The 27194-nt window shown below is 33.7% G+C and overlaps 1 protein-coding gene across 1 annotated transcript in view; it reads right to left on the bottom strand.

The window, feature by feature from the left end:
* spg11 (SPG11 vesicle trafficking associated, spatacsin) overlaps window positions 1-27194 on the bottom strand; it is a 62522-nt gene that overhangs the window by 2125 nt on the left and 33203 nt on the right. The window contains exons 18-33 of the mRNA XM_016467291.1: window positions 26752-26897; window positions 23809-23957; window positions 23295-23506; window positions 23111-23219; window positions 21624-21783; window positions 18484-18756; window positions 17472-17700; window positions 16980-17153; window positions 12620-12834; window positions 11010-11159; window positions 8804-9341; window positions 4755-4900; window positions 4091-4295; window positions 2790-2927; window positions 1547-1680; window positions 1364-1471 (exon numbers count right to left, since the gene is read on the bottom strand). Of these exons, the coding sequence (XP_016322777.1) occupies window positions 1364-1471; window positions 1547-1680; window positions 2790-2927; window positions 4091-4295; window positions 4755-4900; window positions 8804-9341; window positions 11010-11159; window positions 12620-12834; window positions 16980-17153; window positions 17472-17700; window positions 18484-18756; window positions 21624-21783; window positions 23111-23219; window positions 23295-23506; window positions 23809-23957; window positions 26752-26897 (3086 nt within the window). The remainder of the gene's footprint in view (window positions 1-1363; window positions 1472-1546; window positions 1681-2789; window positions 2928-4090; window positions 4296-4754; window positions 4901-8803; window positions 9342-11009; window positions 11160-12619; window positions 12835-16979; window positions 17154-17471; window positions 17701-18483; window positions 18757-21623; window positions 21784-23110; window positions 23220-23294; window positions 23507-23808; window positions 23958-26751; window positions 26898-27194) is intronic.

Consider the following 27194-nt stretch of genomic DNA (forward strand, 5'->3'; position numbering starts at 1 on the left):
ACACACACACACACACACACACACACACACACACACACACACACAGAGACACACACAGAGAGACACACAGAGAGACACACACACACACACTTTCAGATCTGGATGTGCTGGACATTTATTACGGAGTCAGAAAACAGCAAAATAACGACTCCACTTTCTTCCTCAGTATCTGGAGTAATGATGCTGAAAATTCAGCTTTGATCATAGGAATAAATTACATTTTACAATATATTCACATAGAAAAGTATTCCGAGTTTATATCTCGCAATTTTGCCTTTTTCCTCGCAATTTAGATTTTTTTCTCCCTTGCAATTCTGAGTTTATACCTAGCAATTGTTACTTTTTTCGCAATTCTCAGTTAATATCTCACAATTTTGACTTTTTCTTGCAATTCTGAGTTCATATCACACAATTTTGACTTTTTTCCTCACAATTCTGAGTCTAGATATCACTATTTTGTCCTTGCAATTTTGACTTTTTAGTTTATATCTCGCAATTCTGAGTTTATATCTCGCAATTGACTTTTTCGCAATTCTACATGTATAGCTCGCAATTTTGAATTTTTCTATCAATTCCGAGTTTAGATATCACAATTTTGACTTTTTTTGCAATTTTAATGGTCTCGCTATTCTGAGTTTATATCTCGCAATTCTTTTTTCCCCCCGCAATTCTGAGTTTATATCTTACATTTAGTCTTTTTTCCTCGCAATTTAGACTTTTTCCCCCTTGCAATTCTGAGTTTATACCTTGCAATTGTTACTTTTTTCGCAATTCTCAGTTAATATCTCACAATCAATGTTTTTTACTTTTTAGTTTATATCTCGCAATTTTTATTTTCTTCTCGCAATTCTACGTTTATAGCTCACAATTTTGAATTTTTCTATCAATTCTGAGTTTAGATATCTCAATTTGGACTTTTTTGCAATTTTAATGGTCTCACAATTCTTTTTCTTCTTCTCGCAATTTGGAATTTCTCACAATTTTGACTTTTTCTCTTGCAATTTAATATAAACTCAGAATTCTGTCAATTTTTTTGACTTTGAAAAAAAGTCAAAATTGTCAAAAAAGTCAAAATTCTGACCTTTTTCCTCGCAATTCTGAGATTATATCTCACAATTGTTTTTTGTTTCCGCCACAGCATAAAAAAAGGTAACTGACTTTTCATCTCACAATTCTGACTTTTCTTCTTTTTAGAATTGCGAGTTTATTTCTATAATTTTGAAATTTGAATTGCGAGAAAAAGTCAGAATTGTAAGATAAAAAGTTACCTTTTTATATTTTACTGCCCCTTGGTGGAAACTATCCTGTACATTTTCATCATTTCTGTATTTTGTATGAGATGCATTGACACTCGATCTCTCACCGACTCGACCTTCTTCCTCAGCAGCATCTCGAAGCGATGGTTCTGATGGAGCAGGTCAAAGACGTACGTCATTTCATTGTACCTGCCGATACCTGTGAGGAGACGCACCTGTAGAGAGAGTAAAGCTAATGATATTCCAGGCTTTTGACTGATTCAGAGGTTTCCTGGCCTTCATGAACTCACCAGGAGTCCGTAGCCGTCGCCGTGAGCCAGGTGTGTGTGACTCAGGTGTCTGGCTGCCTGCAGGACCCTCACGATTCCCTCCATGTTACAGGTGAGACTGAAGCAGTCATGAGCCAAAATCAAGATCTCCACAGCTGCACACAGACAGACGATTAACATTCACATTTATATTTATACTTTCACACGGACATTTACTTTGCCTAAGCATTCGCAGTTTAACTTCATATAATGTGAGTAGAATGGTAATAAACTGAAGTACACTAATAACAAAGGGATTCAGAGAAAAATAATTGTGTAAGACTAAATCAAACTAAACTACACTAAAGCAAAAATAACATTAAATTACATGCAGTATTACATTACATATTATTACATATACGATGATATAAAAACAATAAATAAATAAACAACAAAAATGGGAGGAGGAAACTAACTATACTACAGCAAAAACAAAATCAAGTTACATGACGGTACATTACTGAATAAAATAAATAATACAATAAATAATACATTAAATAAAACTAAATAATACAATAATATAAAACAATCATCTAAAATAAAAAAATGGGAATAGAAAACTATATCAAATCTACGGTAATATCAAAATCAAATTACATGAAGTAAAAAAATTAAATAAAAATAAAATATAAAATAATAACTAAGAATAAAAAAAATATATAAAATATAATTAAAAATGGGATACGAACACTATAACCGTAAAACGGTAAAAAACTAAATCAAATTATGTGAGTACATTACAGAATAAAATACAAAAATATTTAAAATAACAAAAATAATAAAAAAATAAATAAAAATCAAATTACATGACAGTACATTACAGAATAAAATAAAAAAATAAAAAAATAAAAAACAAAACAATAAAATAATATAAAACAATAATACAAAAAATAGTAACTAAACTAAACTAATCAAAAACTGGATTACAAAAACTACAACTACAGTAATCAAATTACATGACAGTACAATACAGAAAAAAAAAAAAAAACAACTATAAACTAATCAAAATGGTAAGAAAAAAATTAAATTATTGTTAACTACCGTAAAAAAAAAAAAATTAATAAAAAAAAATAATTAAACTGACGGTACATTACACACAAACAAACAAAAAGAATAAAATAAAATCTAAACTAATCACAAATGGGAAGAGAGATCTCTGTCAGTGTCCCTGCAGAGAGCAGAGCATTGTGGGTAAGAGTGATTGAGTGCAGTGGTTGGTACTCACTGCAGCTGAGCTCTGACCGCGGGACGGTCGGGATGCTGTCCATCAGTTTGGTGCCGACCAGGTTTGGGTCTCCACACAGTTTGGCCAGCTGGAGGAACGTGTCTCTCCCGTCGGCTGGGCCGTACATCAGCCGCTCTCCTGAACACACACACATTACTCACACACTCGCAGCAGCCACCGTAGAGGCATTTATATTGTTACAAGACATTTCTATTACAAATCAATGCTGTCTATTCATTAAAGAATCCTGAAAAATGTAATGTCTATCAGTTTCCACAAAAATATTGTGCAGCACAACTGTTTTCAACATTGATAATAATCAGAAATGTTTCTTGAGCATCAAATCAGCATATTAGAATGATTTCTGAAGATCATGTGACACTGAAGACTGGAGTAATGATGCTGAAAATACAGCTGCGCATCACAGAAATAAATTACACTTTACAGTATATTCACATAGAACACAGCTATTTGAAATTGCAATAATATTTCACAAATTTACTGTTTTTACTGTATTTTTGATCAAATAAATGCAGCCCTGATGAGCAGAAGAGACTTCTTTCAAAATCAATAAATAAAATAAAATAAAATCTTACCAAACCCAAACTTTTGAACAGTAATGTATGCATTTGCATGAAAGTATCAAAAAGTTTTAATAATGAAAAATTGCAATGTACTTAAATTTAAAACCACAAAAATATGTTCATAACATAAATAAACATGTACTAAAATAAAATAAAATATAAAAAATTAAAACAAGTAAAACTAAAAACAAAACCTTAATAAAAACTATATAGACATTTAAAAACAACAACAAACAAAAACACAACAAAATTACTAAAACCTTAAAATTAAAATTAAAATAAAACAAACTATAAACATAAAATGAAAACAGAAAATAGAAAACTTAAATTAAAATGAAATTAGAATTAAAACAAATTAAAACAAAAGAATAGATAAAAACAGAAAATATTTGTGAAAAATTTAAATGCAAACAGAAATTATAAAATTAAAAAGAAAACAAAATACAAATAAATTTAAAATGAAAACAGAAAATGTAAAAATTAAATTAAAATGAAAACATAAAATATAAATATAAAATGAAAACAAATAAAAAAAGTCTAATTAAAAATATTAACAAAAATATAACAGTATATCAAATGATACTAAAATAAATACAGCTTATGAAAAAAAAAATCTATCAATCAATCAGAAGCCCTTCTACTCTTTTTAGGGTCATCATATTTATAAAAAGAACTATAACCGCAATAATCCCTGAAGAAATGAAGCTGATTTCTCACCGGTTTCTCCCTCCTGAGCCGAGGCGAGCAAACCCTCCAGCACAGCGGTGGAGACGAGCCGGGCGACGGCGTCGGGCTGCAGGCCCTGCACACTGATGAAGGCCTGAGCGCGCTTATAGCGGTCGACCTGCTGCGAGAGCAGGACCTTCCTCAGAACAGCCTCGGGCTCCTCCGACGAGATCTCAGCGAACGAGCACTGCAGCTCCTGCACACAGACACCAGCGTCACGCTTCACACACATTCACAGACTCACGCAGTATTTGTGACACTGGACCACAGAACCAGTCAATCATCTGAGAGCTGAATACATAAGCTTTCCATTGATGTATGGTTTGTTAGGATCGGACAATATTTGAAAATCTGGAATCTGAGGGTGCAAAAAAATCTAAATATTGAGAAAATCACCTTTAAAGTTGTCCAAATGAAGTTCTTAGCAATGCATATTACCAATCAAAAATTAAGTTTTGATATATTTACTGTAGGAAATTCACAAAATATCTTCATGGAACATGATTTTTACTTAATATCCTAATGATTTTTGGCATAAAAGAAAAATCGATAATTTTGACCCATACAATGTATTTTTGGCTATTGCTACAAATATACCCCAGCGACTTAAGACTGCTTTTGTGCTCCAGGGTCACATTTTACAGATGTTACGCACCTTCGAGAGCTCGTAGAGGCTGAGCACTTGTTTGCAGTAACTCTTGCCGTTGCAGCACTGATCCACCAGATGTTTGAGCTGAACCAGAACCTGATCGTCTGGCGACGGCACCACCACGAACGACGACAGGCTGCTCATGCTAGGAGCTTCAGAGAGAAGAGTCTGCCGTTAGCATGTCGCTAAGCTAAAGACTTACTCTCAAAACTGCATAAAATACACAATTACTTCTAGAAATGTTTGCTTTGTAATAAGACGGAACAATTTTCTGTAGATTCTTATCGTGGCTAAATAAAACAATGGTTTTCCGTTAGCATGTCACTAAGCTAACGCCACAATATGCTTAAAAATACATCAAATACACAGAATTACTGGGAGAAATGTTTGCTTTGTAATAAGACGGGACAATTTTCTGTAGATTCTTTTCGTGGCTGAATAAAACAATGGTTTGCCGTTAGCATGTCGCTAAGCTAACAACTCAATATTCTGAACAATATTCTGCAGTTTTTTTCAGTACTAAATAAAATGTTATTAAAATATTAGTTTGCCATTAGCATGTTGCTAAGCTATTTACTCGATACGCCAATAAACATAAAATAGAGCAAATGCACAGAATTATTGGGTGAAATGTTTGCTTTGTAATATTATAAAACAATTTTCTTTAGAATCTTTTCTTGGCTGAATGAAACAATAGTTTTCCGTTAGCATGTCGCTAAGCTAACGACGCAATATGCTTAAAAATACATCAAATACACAGAATTACTGGGAGAAATGTTTGATTTGTAATAAGACGGAACAATTTTCTGTAGATTATTTTCGTGGCTGAATAAAACAATAGTTTTCCGTTAGCATGTCGCTAAGCTAACGACGCAATATGCTTAAAAATACATCAAATACACAGAATTACTGGGAGAAATGTTTGATTTGTAATAAGACGGAACAATTTTCTGTAGATTCTTATCGTGGTTAAATAAAACAAGAGTTTGCCGTTAGCATGTCGCTAAGCTAATGACGCTATATGCTTAAAAATACATAAAATACACAGAATTACTGGGAGAAATGTTTGATTTGTAATAAGACGGAACAATTTTCTGTAGATTCTTTTCGTGGCTAAATAAAACAAGAGTTTGCCGTTAGCATGTCGCTAAGCTAACGACGCGATATGCTTAAAAATACATAAAATACACAGAAATTACTGGGAGAAATGTTTGATTTGTAATAAGACGGAACAATTTTCTTTAGATTCTTATCGTGGCTAAATAAAACAAGAGTTTGCCGTTAGCATGTCGCTAAGCTAACGACGCGATACGCTTAAAAATACATCAAATACACAGAATTACTGGGAGAAATGTTTGATTTGTAATAAGACGGAACAATTTTCTGTAGATTCTTATCGTGGCTAAATAAAACAAGAGTTTGCCGTTAGCATGTCGCTAAGCTAACGACGCGATATGCTTAAAAATACATCAAATACACAGAATTACTGGGAGAAATGTTTGATTTGTAATAAGACGGAACAATTTTCTGTAGATTCTTTTTGTGGCTGAATAAAACAACAGTTTTCCGTTAGCATGTCGCTAAGCTAACGACGCAGTATGCTTAAAAATACATCAAATACACAGAATTACTGGGAGAAATGTTTGATTTGTAATAAGACGGAACAATTTTCTGAATATAAAATGCGATAAAAACAAATTTTTCTTTAGCATGTTGCTAAGCTAACAAGTGAATTGTAAATTATTTTTTTTGTGATATGACGGAACAATTTTCTGCAGAAATACACAGAATTACTGGGAGAAATGTTTGATTTGTAATAAGATTATTTTCAGGACTGAATATAAAATGCGATAAAAACAAATTTTTCTTTAGCATGTTGCTAAGCTAACAAGTGAATTGTAAATTATTTTTTTTGTGATAAGACGGAACAATTTTCTGCAGTTTTTTCAGTACTAAATAAAATGTGATTAAAATATTAGTTTGCCATTAGCATGTTGCTAAGCTATTGATTCAATACGCCAATAAACATAAAATAGAGCAAATACACATAATTATTGGGTGAAATGTTTGCTTCGTAATATTATAAAACAATTTTCTATATATTAAAATATCACTCATGCCATTAGCATATTGCTAAGCTAATGACTCAATACCCTTAAAAATACATAAAATAAACAGAATTATTGGGTAAAATGTTTTCTTTGTAATAAATATGGAACAATTTTCTGTTGATTGTTAAATAAAATGTGATTAAAATAATAGCCATTTGTAAATAAAAAATACACACAAATATCAGGTTCACAAATATCAGGCAAAATAGTCCATTTTTAATTAGATTAAACTAGGTATTTAATGACACATTTCAGTGTTGAATAGAAAATGTGATTAATAACTGGCCATTAACATGCTGCTAAGCTAACAACATGCTTTTTAATAAATAAAGCAAAAAAAAAAGAAAAATAGAAATATTGGACACTAATGAAAAATTTGAGCTAGTATGTGTGTGTGCATTTGATTAATGTGCATATATTTTTAAGGATATGTTTCAGCGTTAAATAAAATGAAGAAAATTCAGCTTTGCATCACAGGAATAAATTACATCTTAAAATATATGAACACCGAAAATAACTACTTTAAATTGTAATAATATTTCACAATATTACTGATTTTGTTGTACGTTTCGATCAAATAAATGTAACCCTGATGACCATAAAACACCTCTTTCAAAAATCTTACCGACCCCAACTCTTGTGTTGTGAAAGTGCATGTAATATTAAAGCAATAAGCCCCAAGAAGCCGTGGTTTACAGTGAATTTATAACAGCTAAGGGGTGTTGGTTAGGCACGGAGCTTCACGGGGCTTATTGCTTTTATAAAACGGTTATTCCATATACATAGTAAGGTTTCACAAAATAAAACAGAGCAAATAAAGTGTAATGATATTAATAAAAACAGTATTCTTCCACCAAACAATGTAGTTCCTCAGAATCAGTTGTGGTTGCAACAAAGTGGTTGACGAGCAACACACAGACGTAAACAAAGGTGTAGTTATTCAATTTCACATGAAGAGTGCCGTTTTTCTCCAAAAAATACCATGATTACAAATGTGACATTGAATTCAATAAACAATAAGTTAATTAAGAGACTTACGTTTTAGACACCATATTGCTTGTTTTTGCTCTATTTCGCCAACAAAAATCATCCCAAATACAGCCACAGTGCTGTTTTGTGTCTCTTGAGCAACATGACGGTGTTTCGTTCTTGAATGAATCAAGCGTTTAAATGATTCGGTTCAATCGCAATGACTCACTTATTAAGAGGGATTTGCTGCCACCTACTGGCGGTTTTAATTTCACATTTCGGCTTTTCTTTTTTTTAATAGATTTTTTTCATGTTTTAAATCATTTCAAATATCAGTATTCAACGTTTTATGTTTAATATATCAAAACATTATTTATGCATTTGTAATTGTAGGTTAAATGCATTCATGTCTTGCATTAAACAGAATACATGTGTGTAAATACATCTAAATGCCACTTCAGATGCAGCTTCTGTGTTGATTTCATTTGCTTGGTAACAGCCCAAATGTCTTATTATTCTAATTCCCTGATTAAATGTAAGAATTTAACTCAAAAGATAATGGACACTTCTAGAAAAAATGGCTTTATAAAGGTAAAAATGCACATAAAATGTAAAAATCGGTTTAAACTTATTGGAAAAGATTAATTTCTATCAGTATGAGCTGACCACCACACAGAATATGAAGAATATTAAAAACATTATGAGTCAGCTGTCTTCGGCAGTCCTTAAGGTACCAGCACAATAACACACTCAGCAAAATATCGTCTAATTATCGTCATCGATAAAATCCCAGAAAATATCGAGATATTATTTTTTGTCAATATCGCACACCCCTATTGTAGAGTAATTTACAACAGCTTCGAACGCGGCTCAACCAATCAGAATCAAGGACCGGAACTATGCGTTTTAAAATGAAATACTGACTAGCTACCAATATTTTTCAACAAGATCATGAAAGCAGATGAAATGGCTCACATGATGGCAAACTGCGTCTGGTTTCTCCATCAGGGCTGTGAAGCTCAGGCTGCAGCTCTCCGCTCGCCAGACCGCGACACTTCAGGACCAGCCACACGTCTCTGTGAAACAAACGGAAATACCTGCAGACGCGACTGGCCTCGCTCACGCCGCCCTCGTCCAGCAGCTGGGCCACCAGCGCGGCCAGAGCCTTGCGCTCGTCTGCAGACAGCAGGCAGTCGTCCTCGGCCGCTGGGAGCCCGGCCACACTCAGATGAGCCGGCTCGTCCAGAGCCGCCGTCCTGGAGAAGGAGAACTCCTGGAGGAGGCTCTGGAAGGAGTCGTGGGAGAGGGCCGAGGGCGCGAACAGACTCTGGCGCTCCAGAGCCGTGTGAAGCAGCAGCCAGCGGATGCGACTCTGCCACTGACGCTCCTCCAGCGTGGCGAGACGCCAGACGGGTAGCAGAGGATCACGCAGGGACAGCCAGTGACCCGCCAGACCCAACAGCAGACAGCGCTCCTGCAGATGAACCAGCTCCGAACCCGACCCCTGCGGCTCCTGAGCGGGACAACACGGCATTCAGTAACGCTGAGAAACACCAATGCTGTTTGCAAAATACAACAATAATAATAATGATTGTTATTATTACTACTGCAATAATTATTTTAACCAAAAAAAATCAAACACAATAATTATCATAGTACTATTTCACTGTAAAATAACTTAAGAAAATGTTATTATTATTAGTAGTATTACTAATTGTTACTAAAATAATTATTACCATTACAAATAATAATAATAATATTACCAAAACATCAAACAAAATAATTGCTACCGCTAAGATTGCACTGTAAAAAAAAAAACATCTAACACTTAAGAAACTAATAATAATAACTATTATTATTATTACCAAAAAATCAAATAAAAAAAATTACCAATGTAAGATTTCAATGTAAAATAAACATCTAACAATTAAGAAAATAATAATAATAATAATAATATTATTGTTATTACAAAATATCAAACAAAAAAATTACCAATGTAAGATTTCACTGTAAAATAAACATCTAACAATTAAGAAAATAATAATAATAAAAATTATAATAATATTATTACAAAAAAATCAAACAAAAAATTACCAATGTAAGATTTCACTGTAAAATAAACATCTAACAATTAAGAAAATAATAATAATAAAAATTATAATAATATTATTACAAAAAAATCAAACAAAAAATTACCAATGTAAGATTTCACTGTAAAATAAACATCTAACAATTAAGAAAATAATAATAATAAAAATTATAATAATATTATTACAAAAAAATCAAACAAAAAATTACCAATGTAAGATTTCACTGTAAAATAAACATCTAACAATTAAGAAAATAATAATAATAATAATGTTATTAAAAAAAATCAAACAAAATAATTACCAATGTAAGATTTCAATGTAAAATAAATAAAATAATATAATAATAATAGTATTAATATAAATAATGATAATAAAATAATAACTACGTTTACTACAATTATTGCTATAATAATTAGAATATAATATAATATTTAGTATATTTAGTTATTACTAGAGAAATATCAAACCATTTTTTTCATCGTGAAAGAAAAAAATTCTAATATTTAAGAAACATGAAAAAATGATGATGATGATAAATTATAATAACAAATATTTAATATATTTAAAAAGAAAACAATAATAATAATAATAATAATAATTTTCACTCTATAAACGTAATGTTAACACATTTTTAAAAGTCAATTTCTAATTAAATTAAACTGTGTTTTTAATAACATATTTCAGTACTGAATAAAATCTGATTAATAGTTTGAAACGATCGTGAGACAAATGTGAAACGATCATGTTTTTATTTTGAAAGCCATTTTGTAATATCACAATTTATTGTGCAGCCCTACATAAATATGTAACTTATGACATGATTTTAGTCAGAATAATATTTCACACAAACACAGGAAGCTTTTTAGTGCCGATGCAACAAAATAATGCAAATGATGCATACGATTGACATTTTATCTGTGTATTTGACTATTGTTGCATTGTCACAGAGAATTATGGTAAATGTAGTGTGGTTGCACAGCCTCACATCACAGGTGAAGCAAGCATCATGACAAACATGGCCCTGACTGGTGACTGTTAATAATGCTTTAGCAAGGTTTTGAGGTGAAAGGAGACAGAACAGAAAGCCTGACCTCAGCCTGAGTCAGGAAGAACTGAGAGGCCGCCTCGGGCTGGACGCAATCTGTCTTGAGCTGCTCGTGGCATCTCCTCCAGAAGGCCAGCCGCGTCTCCTGCCTCTCCCACTGACGCTTCTGCTGATGAGTGCACAGATCTCGCAGCAGCTGCCGGGAAAAAGAGGACAGAAGCTCCTCGCTTAGCACTTCTGCAGCAGCTTATGGTGTTCCCTAAAGGCCAACTTGTATTTCTGGAGGTCATTTGTGACCCTGTCTGTGAAAACCCAGCTAAAGTCATTTTTTTGTGATTTACTGTTTTCTACATAAAATCATCCTTCATAAAGATGTAAAGAACATTCTGTGAAAATAGCCTTTATATCTTTAATATTGACTGAGTAAGAACATGTCAAAGATTGAAATCATAGTGAAATTAATAGTTGAAATCAAACTGATGCTTGTTATCTCATAATTAGATTTTGAGACTTTAGCCTGGATTTCGCAGTCGCATTTCATAAATTTCACATTTCATAAATTTAGGGATTCACAATTTCACCACAAACCTGTGATTATATATCAATTTGACGACAAAATAAATAAATAAATAAAATGTTATTATATTACTGCTACTACTACTACTAAAAAACAAACAAAATGTTACCATTGTAATATTTCACTGTAAAACAAAAATAATTTAATAATAATAATAATAATAATAAAAAATGTCTTACTCCTATTCGTCGTCTTATTAAAATAAAACAAAGTAATATTGCAATTGCAATAATTTGCTGTAAAACAAAAATCTAATATTTAAGAAAAAATATATTATTATTATTATTCATAATAATTATTATTAAACATCATTTTATTATTGTAATATTTCACGGTGAAATAAAATGCAATACTTAAGAAAATAATAATTCCTCTTAAGAAAATCAAACATAATAACATTATTATTGCAATACTTCAATGTGAAAAAAAGAAAATAGGAAAATAATAAGAAATAATGATTCTTCTTCTCATTATTACAAATGAAATCAAAGTAATGTAATTAAATAAATAAAACAAATTATGCAAAGAAAAAAAATCATTGTAACATTTCACTATAAAAAAAATCTAAGAAAAACAATAGGAAGAATAATTTTATAGTACAACTGTAAAATTACTATATCTAAATTATTTATGTCTCAATTAATTTCAAACGTGAAACCATTGAGCTTTTATTTTGGCAGAAAGCCATAGGGCATCAAACATATATTTAAGAATTAATAATTGTGATATCAGCCCTACATACATAATTCTGTAAATTATGACATGATCATTAAATGATTTTAGTCACAATAAAATTATCACGTTGGCCAATTACATATTTCACAGGAAGCTTTTTTTTTAGTGCAGATGCAAACTGATTGATGTTTTATTTGTGCATTTTATTCGTTCCTGCACAGATTTATGGGAAAAGTAGTTTGGTTGCACAATCCTATACTACCTCATATAAGAGCTAAAGGAAGTATTTTATGACAAGATTTATTGCTATTCCTCATCAGGAGTAGATACAATGTGCATATCATGAATTACTTCATTATTATTTAATTATCCAATTTGATCCCAGATTTGCTCTAAAGCGTCACCTCCTTTATGATCAGGCAGTCGATGGGCAGCTCGGCCAGCTGCGCGACGGTCCTGGCCTGCGTGAAGAGGCCGAGGTCCTGCAGCTGCTGCATGATGGTCCTGCACTCGTCCTGTAGGCCGGCGCTGGAGTACTGGTCCAGCAGATGCGCAGACAACGGCACAGGAGTGTCCGACAGCACCTGACTCAGCTGACTCAGCTTCCTGAAGTCAGGCCCTGCACACACATCACACTAGCGCTCAAAAGCCTGGAACAATCACTGTGCTTTAATGCTTTTGAAACAAGTCTCTTCTGCTCACCGAGGATGCATTTATACAGTAAAAACAGTAATACTGTGAAATTTGATTACAATTGAATTTTTTTTTATATATTCTCTTTTCATTTTAATGTTATATTTTCGTTTTTTTTTTTTTACATTTTCTGTTTTAATTTAAATTGTATATTTATACAGTAAAAACAGTAATGCTGCAAAATTTTATTAAAATTGAATTTTTAAAATACATTCTCTTTTAATTTTAATGTTATATTTTCTGTTTTCATTTTTTTTTTTTACATTTTCTGTTTTCATTTTAATTTTATATTTTGCATTTATACAGTAAAAACAGTAATACTGCGAAATGTTATTACAATTGATTTTTTTTTATATATTCTCTTTTCATTTTAATGTTATATTTTCGTTTTTCTTTTTTTTTACATTTTACATTTCCTGTTTTCCGTTTAATTCTTAGGTTTCAGTAACTTTGTTGTATATGGTCCGTGTACTTTTGCGTCCATTCATTTTTAGTTTTTTAACTCAGAAATGAAATGCGGTTTCTCCTTTAATGTTTCAAACACTGATGAATAGAATAAGCAGACACAAACTCATTTTCATTATTCAAAATTCGTATTTCATTAAAAATCGTAAAAATGATACAAAGCTGTTTTTTAATGTATACAAATGCTACATTTAATTTCTACCTTTTTAAGCGTCCCTATACAGACGCTAGCTGACGTGACGTGGCTACCATAACTGCTTTATGAAAACCTTATATTTTTATGATCTTAATTTTTCACGCCTAAAAACATGTAGCCAATGAAATACTAATTTCTTTGCAAATAACTGTATCCTGGGCAAGTTCTACGGGAGGGAACGAAACGAAAGCAAGAGACTTTGGTTAAAGCTAGAAATAGGACACTGGCGAAACATATTTTCCAAACGCTCCTGTGTGTATTTGTGTTTGAACCCTGGAGGTTTCTATTTTCAGTGTGTTTTGTAGCACTGATCAATAACCATCACTGACATGTAATGTTGATTTCCTGAGTGGCCAAGCTTTTAAGCTAGAATCAACTCCAAGCCACAGTTTTGTTCAGTGCTGCACCCTCAAGAGTCTCTCATTTTATACATGATGTAAATAAGAGATTCATTGTGCAGAGTAGAGCCTCATTGGATAACGGATATTTGTGAGATCGCGATAAACTGAAATGAATGACAGCTTTATAATTATTAGCTCTGCGCGCTCTCTTGGCTAAATCCATTCAGAATGTTAATAATTTTTTTTTTCATGATGCTATTGGACCTATTGGAAGGTTTGCTAAACCTTCTGTAACTTAATAGTCTGTATAAAATACAGCATGTGGAGCCATGCCTCATTTTATTCGTTTTTGTTAATAAACGTTATGTACTCTAGTTTGTCATTATAGCTTACGGTTTTATTGTTGTTGTGCTTTTTAATTAATAATAACAATGAATCCATCTTTTGTTTTAGTCTTAAAAAGTGAAAGGTGTATAGATATAAGCAAAACAGACAACTATCTTTTCTTGTAAAACGGGACAAGATTGCGAATTTGAAAGCGAACGTAAAAACGTCTAAAGTCCAGCTTATAACACAGCAAAAGAGGAATTCCCATTCACAAAATTTAAATCACAAATAATACTGACGTATAAGGCTAGAGCACTCTCACTGATTTTATTCAGGAACCGGGCCTGCCTGTATCTGGAGATTATAACTTTATATATTTCTATATTAGCCTATATATATATATATGTACCCCATATATTAAACCGTATGTAGTGCTCTAACACAGTGTGTAGCCTACTGTACGTGCATCGAGCGACCATGCTCTCCGATAACGTACCCACATAGCACACAAAATTACAAAATTATCCCAATATATAATTTCATGATGATAGATTTCCCAGGATTATGCAATGTCTATTTTAAAAATCATATTTGTATTAAGTCTCTGCATTGTTCCAAAGATGCCTCTAGTTCTCAACTGAACGTGCGGAAGAAGCATTGCTAAATTTGGCCAAAGAAAATTAGTTAAAATCGACATTTTTCTATATTAATTTGTGCATTTTTCAAATGTTTATTAAAAGTGCAAAAACACTGTGCATTAACAAAAATCTGAAAAGAAGTCAATATTTAACTTTTTCGGGCAGCATTTTGTGTGTACGGTTCTACTTTCAGTTTTGGTTTTCAGCATAGCATTTAAAAACAATAACCGTTCTTTTTTCATTTTTTCCCGTCGTGGTTAAAAAACGAAAAACGAATGGACGCAAAAGTACACGGACGTATTAAGTCTCTGCATTGTTCCAAAGATGCCTCTAGTTCTCAACTATGGAGAATGGAAGAAGCATTGCTAAATTTGGCCAAAGAAAATTAGTTAAAATCGACATTTTTCTATATTAATTTGTGCATTTTTCAAATGTTTATTAAAAGTGCAAAAACACTGTGCATTAACAAAAATCTGAAAAGAAGTCAATATTTAACTTTTTCGGGCAGCATTTTGTGTGTACGGTTCTACTTTCAGTTTTGGTTTTCAGCATAGCATTTAAAAACAATAACCGTTCTTTTTTCATTTTTTCCCGTCGTGGTTAAAAAACGAAAAACGAATGGACGCAAAAGTACACGGACCGTATATTTTTGTCCTTTTTATTAGATTTGTTTTAATTTTTTTTTACTTTTAATTTTACTTTTTGATTTTATGTTTTTATTTACATTTTTTATATTTTCTGTTTTCATTTTATTTTTACATTTTCTGTTTTTATGTACATTTTTATATTTTTTTGTTTTCATTTTCATTTTATTTAGACATGTTCTGTTTTCATTTTATTTTTTATATTTTTGGTTTTCATTTTCATTTTATTTTTGTATTTTTTGTTTGCCTTTTAAAGTTTTGTTGTATGTTTTTGACATTATATTACATTTTTCCTTTAAATGTGTCTATATAGTAGGGTTTAACGGTACATGTATTCGTACCAAACATTTCTTTATGTTTTTATATGAATATATTTCAACAACAAATAGAAATGTTATAATTCAGAAGTTTGTTTAAAAACTGCATTATGTGCAATGTTTGCATACAATTTTTCTTTAAGTTGAGGGTTGACTATTATAATTAAAAAAGAAATAGTAATTAAATTTACGTTTAGGCTCTGTTGTTAATTGTAATTTTATAGTAATGTAAAAGGGCTCACTATAGTTCAGTTTAGAGCAGAAGCCGAGGTAGATTTTTATTCCTAAGAAAATTTTAGCTATAATTTAATTTATTTAAAGAAAGAGCAACTTTTTCAGTTAAAGAGCAACTTTTTCAATTAAAGATAATAATAATAAAATAAAAAAAAAAAAGTTAAGTTTTTCTTCCTGCTGTACCGAAATCATACCGAACCGTGACGTCAAAACCGAGGTACGTACCGAACCGTCATGTTTGTGTACCGTTACACCCCTACTATAAAGTTTGTATATGTTTTATTTATTTTTATTCATTTATTTTAATTGTTTTAGTACCTCAGCTTAAACTGAATAAAAATTAGAAAGTTGCCTTGGCAAAGTTTTTTTATGTTTTATTTCAGTTAATGTTCATTTCAAGTAATTAACATTTTTTATGGTTTTACTTTTAGTTCTACTTAACGACAATAACCCTAATTCACAGAATATAGCACTTTCCCGTTATAAAAAAAAGTTTATATTTTCATACTACTAAAACTATTGTTCAAAAGTTTGGGGTCGGTAAGAAGTTTTTATTGATAATAATCAGAAATGTTTCTTGAGCATCAAATCTGTATATTAGAATGATTTCTGAAGATCATGTGACACTGAAGACTGGAGTAATGATGCTGAAAATTCAGCTTTGAACACAGAAATAAATTATATTTTAACATATATTCACCAAAAAAAAAAGTCATTTTAAATTGTAATAATATTTCACTATTTTTACTGTATTTTTGATCAAATAAACACAGCCTTGGTGAACAGAAGAGACTTGTTTCAAAAACATTTAATAATCCTAATTATTCCAAACTTTTTTTCCCCAGTGCTGAATGTGGACTCTTGTAAACGTGGTTTAGAGCAAAAATCGATGCCGAATCGGAGTCTGACCATTGGATTTGAGCAGTCGCTCCATGTCCACCAGCAGCTGAAGCAGCCGGCGCAGCTCGTACTGAGTCCTGCTCTGCTTGAGGAGCGTCAGCAGCAGAACCGAAGCCTGAGACTCGACCCACTGGACCGGCAGCACGTCTGAACTCAACACCACACTGCTGCTCCGCAACTGCACACACACACACACACACACACACACACACTATAAATAATGCTAAAACAACACTGAACAATATATTTTGTGAAAAGTAACATGGACACCTGCAAAAAATAATATAATCATATTTTTTTATTAAATAAAATCTAAAATATATAATGTAGAATATATTTTACATAATAAAATATAATAATATATTGTCGCCAATAAAGTGTGTGGACGAAGGAAAAATATCATGCACGCTAAAATTGTTGTGCATGCCAAAGAAACTCAAGTTACGTCTTTAAACTGATCTGAGATCTGCTCTGCATTTCAGTAGATTTCAGATCAGAGACGTTCTCGTCCAATCAGAGAGCCTCTTACCCTCTGAAAGAGCTGGAATCCACGAATCAGAGGCCTGATCTTGCTCCTGCACAGCAGCGTCTTCCACAAGACGGAGAGATCGTGGAGGTTCCACACGTGATGGGCGGGGCTCTCCTGGATGTGGGCGGTGGCTTCCTGAGTGACATCATCACCGACAGACGCCAGGATCCACACGCAGAGACACTGCAGCAGCTCGGCGGCCTGTCAATCAAACCACACACACACACACACTTGCATGCATTTCTGGTTTACGGGGACTCTCCATAGGCATAATAGTTTTTATACTGTACAAACTGTATTTTCTATCGCCCTACACCAACCCTACACCTAAACCTACCCCTTACAGGAAACTACTGGCAATTTTTGAATTTCATAAAACACCGTTTTGTATGTTTTTTAAGCCTTTTGTTTTACGGGGACACAGGAAGTGTCCTCATAAACCATGTTTACGTTGTAGTACCCATGTCATTATACACATTTGTGTCCTCAAACCACACACAGACACTCACTCACTCACACACAGACACACTCACACTCACTCACTCACTCACACACTCACACACTCACACACTCTCTCTCTCAAAATGCCTTGGGGGAAAAACAGTTAATCTTAAAAAATAAAGCATATACATAAACCCAAATAAGAAATAAAACAGCTATTGAATAAGCAAGTGTCCTATTCTGTGTCCTAAACTCCTGAAACACTGGTGTCTCTGTGTGTGTGTGTGTGTGTGTGTGTGTGTGTCTCTGTCTCTGTGTGTGTGTGTGTGTGTGTGTGTGTGGGTGTGTGAAAAAAAATCAGATGTAACCCTGTTTGTAATCGTTAACATTTTAAAAAGCAACTGTAATTTAATTACACAATTTTTCTCAGTAACTGTAACTGATTACAATTACATTTATTTTGTAATTAAATTACGTAATTTAGTTACATGTAACTAGTTACATCCCAACACTGAGTATCGGATCGGTGCATCCCTAGTTTACCTGATGGCAGGCTGCCAGCACAGACAGAGCAGGACTGCGCTGACGGACCGCTTCGGACAGCAGGAACCTCCAGGGACTGGGCTTCTCCTGGCTCTCCAGCAGCACCTGGAACAGCTCTCTGGGGGGTTCGGGGCTCTCGTCTCGGGGAAGAGCGCGAGCGACGCTCCCTTGATCCTCCAGAGCCTGATGGGAGCTGGTTGGATGAAGATCTTGGAAAGCCAGAGAAATGTGCGACTGCAGAGCCGGACTGAAACTGGCTGCCAGAGATCTGACCTGGACCAACCAACAAAAGTATATGAAGTTAAAAGCTTCTGTTATTGTAAATGTTAAATAAAATGACAGTGCAACAGTCAGGTTGTGAATGTGATGTAAATGTAAAAAAAAATAAATAAATAAAAATAATAGTAAGAAATTTAATCACACTGAAATGTTTATAATCTTTTTTTTTTTTAATTAAAAAAACATCTGTGCACCTTCTGGTCATTTGATTTTCTACTTAAAAAGAAATAAAGAGAAATGAGAAATGGTTTGATTTTCGTTTTTGTTTGTTTGCTTTGTTTTGTTTTGTTTAACCCTTAAATGCGCACCTCGGGTCTTTAGAGCCTCTGGACGTCATTCACTACCCTTTTGTATTGTTTAAAAAAAAAAAAAGAAAAGAAATCAGAGAAAAAGGTTTGCAATACATGCTCCAAAATCCCGATCTGAATCAAAAGATTCGCGAACCCGCACCAAATGATTCACAATCCACGCTCCGTTTTCCCAATCTTTGGGACTTCGGATCGCAGATTATTCATTTCACGAAATGACCCACTCCGAAGTTACGATCTAAATCAAAAGATTTGCGATGTCCTGATCTGAATTAAATGATTCACAATACGCGAAGTTCCAATATAAATCAAATGATTTGCGATGTCCTGATCTGAATCAAATGATTCGCAATATGTGAAGTTATACGCAATTTGAAGTTCTGTTCTAAATCAAATGATTTGCGATTTGAAGTCCCAATATAAATCGAATGATTTGCGATACACGAAGGTCCGATATAAATCGAATGATTCGCAAAGACGCGAAATTCCTATATAAATCAAATGATTCGCAATACGCGAAGTTCCGATAAAAATAAAATGATTCGCGATATGTGAAGTTCCGATATAAATCAAATGATTCGCGATACGCGAAGTTCCGATATAAATCAAATGATTCGCGATACGCGAAGTTCCGATAAAAATCAAATGATTCGCGATACGCGAAGTTCCGATATAAATCAAATGATTCACGACACGCAAAGTTCCGATAAAAATAAAATGATTCGTGATACGTGAAGTTCCGATATAAATCGCATGATTCGCGATACGTGAAGTTCCGATATAAATCGCATGATTCGCGATACGTGAAGTTCCGATATAAATCGCATGATTCGCGATACGTGAAGTTCCGATATAAATCGCATGATTCGTGATACGTGAAGTTCCGATATAAATCGCATGATTCGCGATACGTGAAGTTCCGATATAAATCGCATGATTCGTGATACGTGAAGTTCCGATAAAAATCAAATGATTCGCGATACGCGAAGTTCCGACATAAATCAAATGATTTGCGATACGCAATTTGAAGTTCCGTTCTAAATAAAATGATTCGCGATTTGAAGTCCCGATCTGAATCAAATGATTTGCAATACTTGATCCAATTGAAGCGCTTCGAAACAGTGAATCATTTTGCGACGCAATGGTTTAGATTCATAGTTTCTATAGCCTCCGTTTCACCCAAGCGATGCCAAAATTCATAAATGAATGGCTCTTTTGAACTGTGTTTTGCTAGTGAATCGCTTGACGTGAATTATGGAAGTCTCGAGTTTGAGTTAGAATCCAGCATAAATGACTCGCTCCATTTCCTCCCGTCGCGTCTTCAGCCATGTTTACACAACACTGTTAGTACTACTACTGGCTTAGTTCTCTAGTTTTGTTAGACTAATTGAAACAAGTGGAAAAAGTATGATGTTTACAAATAAAATATCCATATTTCCATTCCAAAGATATCATTAAACACAAATCTACGAACATATTCAGGTGAGGAAACCGGTTTACTGCTAACTCCATTAATATGACGAGCTGCAGCTCAAAATACATGTTAGATGGAAACATTGTGCATTATGAGTGAGTTTGTAGCTTAATTCACTATATTTTACGTAGTTTAACCACTACAATTCAGTTGGTGACAGTTCAAGAGGAAATCAGTTGAAAGCATCCATTCACCTGATGCCATTTTAGTGAATGTTACATTTATCAGTATATATTGTAATAAATGTTTAAGAAATGATTGTTGTATCTGATTATATTAGTCTATATAGAGTGATAGTCAATGTAAAAAGAGCAAATGGGAGAAGCAGATGAACACAAAACAGCAGAACAACAAAGTCAAAGAGGGTAAACTTTATCATTCAGCTGGACTGTGCACGTATGTTTTAAACACTTCGGCTACCTTATATGTTCTTACTCTGCACATGTATTAAATGAGCGCCACTGAAAGTGAAATTACAACAACAGCAGTTATATATACATATATTTAATCGTTTGATCAAAATGATGGCAAGGGAAAAATCAGTAGTCGCTGTATATTGGTAGGGACATGTCCCGAGCTTCCCTATTAAATTATACACCCTTGGAATGATAACATGTTACCTGTGAGTTTTTTTAAAAATAGGCCTATCTGAAAAAAAAACAAAAAAACCAGGAAAAACTGAAAAAAGTATTCCATTAATTTTTTTTTATTTTTCCTATATTTAAATTTTAAAAAGTTTTTTAATGTTCCCCACATATTATAATTAATATATATATATATATATATATATATAATAATAATTAAACACATTGTGTAAATGTATTTAATATTTTACCCATATTTTAATAAAATAAAAAAAATGTTTTAATCCAATTAAAAATATTTTAATATTTTTCCATATTTGAAAAAAAATCCCAGCACATTTAAAAAAGAAAAAGAAAAATCAACAAAAAATTCCATTAAATAATCTTTTTAATCATTTTTAAAATTTTAATTATGATTTTTTTAAATGGAAAAAAAAGGGCAAAAACCTGTGATCAAATAATGAACCAATCACAAGACTCGTGTAGCGGACACACCTGTTGTAGCGGGTAATTGTGCAGCTGTACAAACAACAGGAAGTTGAGCCACTGTCCGTCACGAGCGCAGTCCTGTGGGAAGGCGGGGCTTAGAGGAAGAGCGTGCAGGTGACAGAACTGGACAGGAAGTGCCCACTCCAGCGCCGCCTCGTACGACGATCTGATAAAAACACAGAAGCAGACACACTGATCAGTGCTGCTACTGTTAATGAACCTAAAACTACTAAAAATCATTTTAATTAACTGAAATAGCTCAGGTAAAATAAAACAAATACTAGCTGAAATACAAAAATGAGAAATGATGCCTTGTCAACTAAATAAAATAAAATGAGTTGAAGTACTAAAACTGAAATAAAAATACATTAACACCAAGTAAAAATATAAAAAACTAATAAAAATGACAAAACATAATAAAATGACTAAAACTTAAAATAAATCAATAAATAAAAACTGAAAATATATGCAAGAACTTTATATTCTTTTTACAAAGTTTTAGTTTGCATTTTCAACAATGATTTTGGCGTGAAGAAAATGTGAAGGGTGAAGAAAATTCAATGTCACATATTTTTATTCATTTCCAATCAGTATGTTATTAAGTTTCATAAAAAAAAAAAAATGACAGAAAAAAAATGACAAAAATATGTTACATAAAAAATAAATATTATTTCCTTGTGTGTATTAGGGATAGAATGCTATTAAGCCTTGGCAAGGAAAAAAAAAAAAAAGAAGCAGTTTATTCCATAAATGTTTAAAATGTAATTTCCACCTGAGAACAAACAATGATTTGGGACGTGATGGAAATTACATTTATTGAAAAAAACAAAAAAAACAACAACAAACAAACAGTAGAATTTAATATATTCATTAACTAACAAAAAGTAAAAAAAATATATATATATTTTTCAATATTTTAATAAAAAATTTTTTTTCAATATTTTACTCTCATTCCTACAATGTTTTTAATCTTTTTCTATATTAAGTCAAATTAGTCCATGTCCCTCGAAGCATCCGAGGTGTGTATGACTTTCTTCTTTCAGACGAATCCAGTCGGAGTTATATTAAAAATGATCCTGGCTCTTGCAAGCGTTAGAATGGGAGAAGGTGTGTGTTTCTGTTCAACAGTCCACAAGAAGTCAAATAAAGCGCGTGCATCTGTAATAAAACGTGCCTCACACGGCTCCGGGGGGTGAATAAAGACCTCCTGAAGCGAATCCATGTGTTTTTGTAAGAAAAATATCCATATTTAAGACGTTATAAATTCTTTTTTCTCGGGTGGATGACGTAGGACGTATGAGAAGAAGAGAAAGTCATACACACCTCGGATGCTTTGAGGGTGAGTAAAACATGGGCTGATTTTCATTTTTGGGTGAACTAACCCTTTAATTAGTTTTTTTTCCATATTAGGAAAAAAAAAACATTTTGCTCATTAAAATATATTTTCTCCCCCACCCCCCACAATATGCAGTGTTTTGATGCAGAACACTGACCGACAGACGCCTTTCTTCTCCAGAGCGTCTCTGACTGCCGTCTCCAGATGAACCAGCAGCTCCTGAGCGCTTCGTTTCTCACCGCTGACCAGCTTCCCGGCCTTTTCCACTGGAACAGAGAGAGAAGTCAGCGAGAGCTCTCAAACAAACCCCGAGCCGTGGCTGAGTGCAGTGCTTTGGGTACCGAGCTCCTGCTGCAGTGAAGCGGCGTCTCTGTGGTCCTCGCAGGTCTGAGTCCAGAGTCTGAGGCCGAGGTTGAGCGCGCGCAGATCCACCCTCAGCTTGAGGCTACAGACACCCAGCAGCTCGCAGAAACACACACACGCTGCCGACACACACACGCTGCTGAAGTTCAACAGGCCTAACGAGTACGCCTGATCCGCAGCCAGAGACACCCTGATGCCACAGACATTTACATTTCAATATTACACATACATACATGTTTTGTTTTTTTTGCTAATTTGAGATAATAATTTGTGTGTATATATGCACTCTCTCCATTTATCGCGGTTAATCGTTACATCCCTACAAATGTAATTACACAGAGAGAGAGTAAAGTACCGAAAAAAGTTACCGTTGGGTACCGGTACCGAAATTCAGGTACCGATACCAGTACCATACCGGTTAAAACGTGAACGGTACCCAACCCTAGCTATAAGGAGTGCAGCTTGAGTTGGTGGAAGTGCAGCAGTACCTGCAGGAGGTGGTAGAGGGAAACGTCGCAGCGCGGGCCGCTCTGAGGGAACAGGGCCGCTCTGAGTTTGGGATACGCACTGAGGGCCATTCGCAGCAGCTGCGGGTCGACTCTGCTCAGCGGGTCCTGACCGCGCTCGCCCTCGCGCACGGCCTGCCAACAACACAAACAAAACCACTCTGTTTAAGAATAAAGCCAGCACTTCTGAAATCATGCAGACTTCACACGAGCCTCATGTTAGTGTGGGACAGAATAGGGCTGGGTGATGTGACCTAAAATCAAAACCTCGATTACGATTATTGAACGATTATTTTATTTTATTTAAATTTTTTGTCCTCATAGTTCATTAAAGGTCTGTACTGTAAAAATCCTCAACTTTATTTTTTCTAACGAAAGTGCGCATTTCTTATCTTTCTTTTTTTTTGCAAACAAAAATGAATAGTGTCATGTCAAAAGAAGAATATAACCAGCATCTCATGCAAACAAAATAAATTTTAGATACTGTCATGTGAAAAGAAGAAAATAACTCTTGCAAATGAATATTATTTTTACAAATGCAATGTGAAAAGTAGAAACTTGCATCTCCTGTAAACAAATGTTTTAAATAATGATAAAGCAATAAGCCCCAAGAAGCCGTGGTTTACAGTGAATTTATAACAGCTAAGGGGCGTTGTTAGGCATGACGCGAAGCGTTATATCATCATTAATGATATTAATAAAAACAGTTTTATAAAACAGATAGTTCCGGTCCTTGATTCTGATTGGCTGAGCCGCGTTCGAAGCTGTTGTAAATTACTCTACAAATGTACACCTTTGTTTACGTTTGCGTGTTGCTCGTCAAACACTTTGTTGGAACCACAACTGTTTCTGAGGAACTATATTGTTTGGTGGAAGAATACTGTTTTTATTAATATTACATTTTATTTGCTCTGTTTTATTCTGTGAAACCTTACTACATATATGGTATAACCGTTTTATAAAAGCAATAAGCCCCGTGAAGCCGTGGTTTACAGTGAATTTATAACAGCTAAGGGGGTTTTAGGCACTCCGCTTCACATCTAACAACGCCCCTTAGCTGTTATAAATTCACTGTAAACCACGGCTTCTTGGGGATTATTGCTTTATTCTTCCACCAAACAATGTAGTTCCTCAGAATCAGTTGTGGTTGCAACAAAGTGGTTGACGAGCAACACGCAAACGTAAACAAAGGTGTACGTTTGTAGAGTAATTTACAACAGCTTCGAATGCAGCTCAGCCAATCAGAATCAAGGACCGGAACTCTCTGCTTTATAATACTGTTTTTATTAATATCATTAAGAGCAATGATAAGCAAGTGCTATAACAAGTGTCAGTTAGCTTAATGCAGTACACATAGCAAAATTTTTTTTTACTTGTATAATAAATAAAAAGAAAACCGATAGAATAGAAAAAGAATAGAGCAAGCTAGTGTTAGAGGCCTTTTTTGCTTTTTGTTAATAGTATAATAAATTAAAAAAACAAGAAATATAATACAAAAAGAATAAAAAGAATAGAGAAGCTAGCAGGGCTCCAGACTGCGACCAAATTTTTTCTGCCGGTGCGACTGATTTTTGTGAGCGGTCGCACTGGCGCGACCACCACGTTGTCCAACTCATAAGCGCAGCCATTTCTGTTGCATTTAAGAAACATCAAACGACAAACGAAACGAAAGCGAAACTAAACTGCGCTACGTTTCAGCTGCGCAGCGCAAAACCGTTTATCAGCTCGGACCGCGACGCAAACAAACTTGTCCGAGCTCAGAACAGCTTTACTCGGGAGCCAAAGTTGATTTCGCGAGACTGTTATTGCACAGATGCAACAGTGCTGCGAGATCCAGTGAGAAGCGTTTGATAAGGTTGCTGCGAGATTGTGTGAGAATCATTCAAATTCTGCACAGAATTCTCTGTTATAAACAGCGCTGACATACGTCAGGAATCCAGAAACGGTAACGCTAACTGTAACCATGGTGTTGTGGTAGAAATAGTCGAATGCATTAATTACATCATTCATTTCAGGGTTTGTACAACCTTTCGTGAGAGAAATTCAAGCACTTTTCAATGACTTTCAATCATTTCACACAACTATTTCCAGCACTTTAAAGCTCTAAAATTATCCAGTTTGAATGTTATTTTTAATGGGATGACCAAAATATACTTTGTGGTAAACAAACACTTATGTAAAATAAAAACAAAAAAACATCAAATCACAATTATAACCAGTAGAGGGCAGCAGAGGAGCACTTATTGGCTTATTAGTCATTCATTTCTACTTTTTCTCTATATTTAGAAATTATAAATTCACTATAATAAAATATCAAATCATCAAGAATTCAGATTTTGTCAGAATTTTAGACTTTTTTGTGTATGAAGTAAGAAAAGTCACAAAGTGCCTTGAAAAACAAACTTTTCTTTGATTTGCTACTAAATCATGCATAATCACTGAAGTTGGTCAGTTCCATATACTAGAAGAATAATGGTACATTTAATAAGAGTGGAATACATACATTTTATATATAAAAATTTGATTTTGCGCCTGTTACTGTCGTTAATAAAAGTAAATTTTGTATGCATCTCAACTCAAGCTTAGTGCTTTACGGTCAAATCTGTACAAACAATAAACAAGAAATGAACATGTAAACATGTAATATTATTAGTAGCTGCACTTATTAATGCAAAACAATAGTAATTTTATGATTAAATTATCTATATTTTAATACTCACGCACACCACCACCAGCGCTACCAAATCTGCAGAACTCTCAAATGTTAGTCTGGAGCCCTGAGCTAGCGTTAGTTTTTTTTTTTTTTTTTAAAGACAAACAAGCAGTTACTGTAGTAAATGAATAGAGTGCAAGTCTAAAAAGGGGCAAAAATTCGAGGTTCTGAATTTTTTGTATTAATGGTCCAGCCCTAGGACAGAAGCAGAAGGACCTGGTCCATGCCGCCTGGTCTGAACATGATGGTGGACAGGGCGAGCAGACTGTGACCCTCCAGTAGCATGCTGCTGATGCTGGCTTGACTCCCGGGCAGCAGAACCTGTGCCGCCGTCAGACTGGCCCCGAACACCCGCTCCGGCTCTGAAACACCACACACCGCACCCATCAAGATCCTTACATTTACATCTATGCATTTAGCAGACGCTTTTATCCAAAGCGACTTACAGTGCATTCAGGCTATACATTTTTTTACCGATCCCTGGGAATCGAACACACGACCTTTTGCACTGCTAACGCAATGCTCTACCACTGAGCCACAGGAACACATTTTTTGGTAATTATTTTTAAAAAAAGAAAAAAAAAAAAAAAAAATTATACTTAATATATTATATTTATTTTATATATTATATTTATTTTAATCTCTCAAGTAATTTTACA

The sequence above is a fragment of the Sinocyclocheilus anshuiensis genome, unplaced genomic scaffold (genome assembly GCF_001515605.1).
Source record: "Sinocyclocheilus anshuiensis isolate Anshui unplaced genomic scaffold, SAMN03320099.WGS_v1.1 scaffold688, whole genome shotgun sequence".
In the NCBI taxonomy this organism is placed as follows: Eukaryota; Metazoa; Chordata; class Actinopteri; order Cypriniformes; family Cyprinidae; genus Sinocyclocheilus; species Sinocyclocheilus anshuiensis.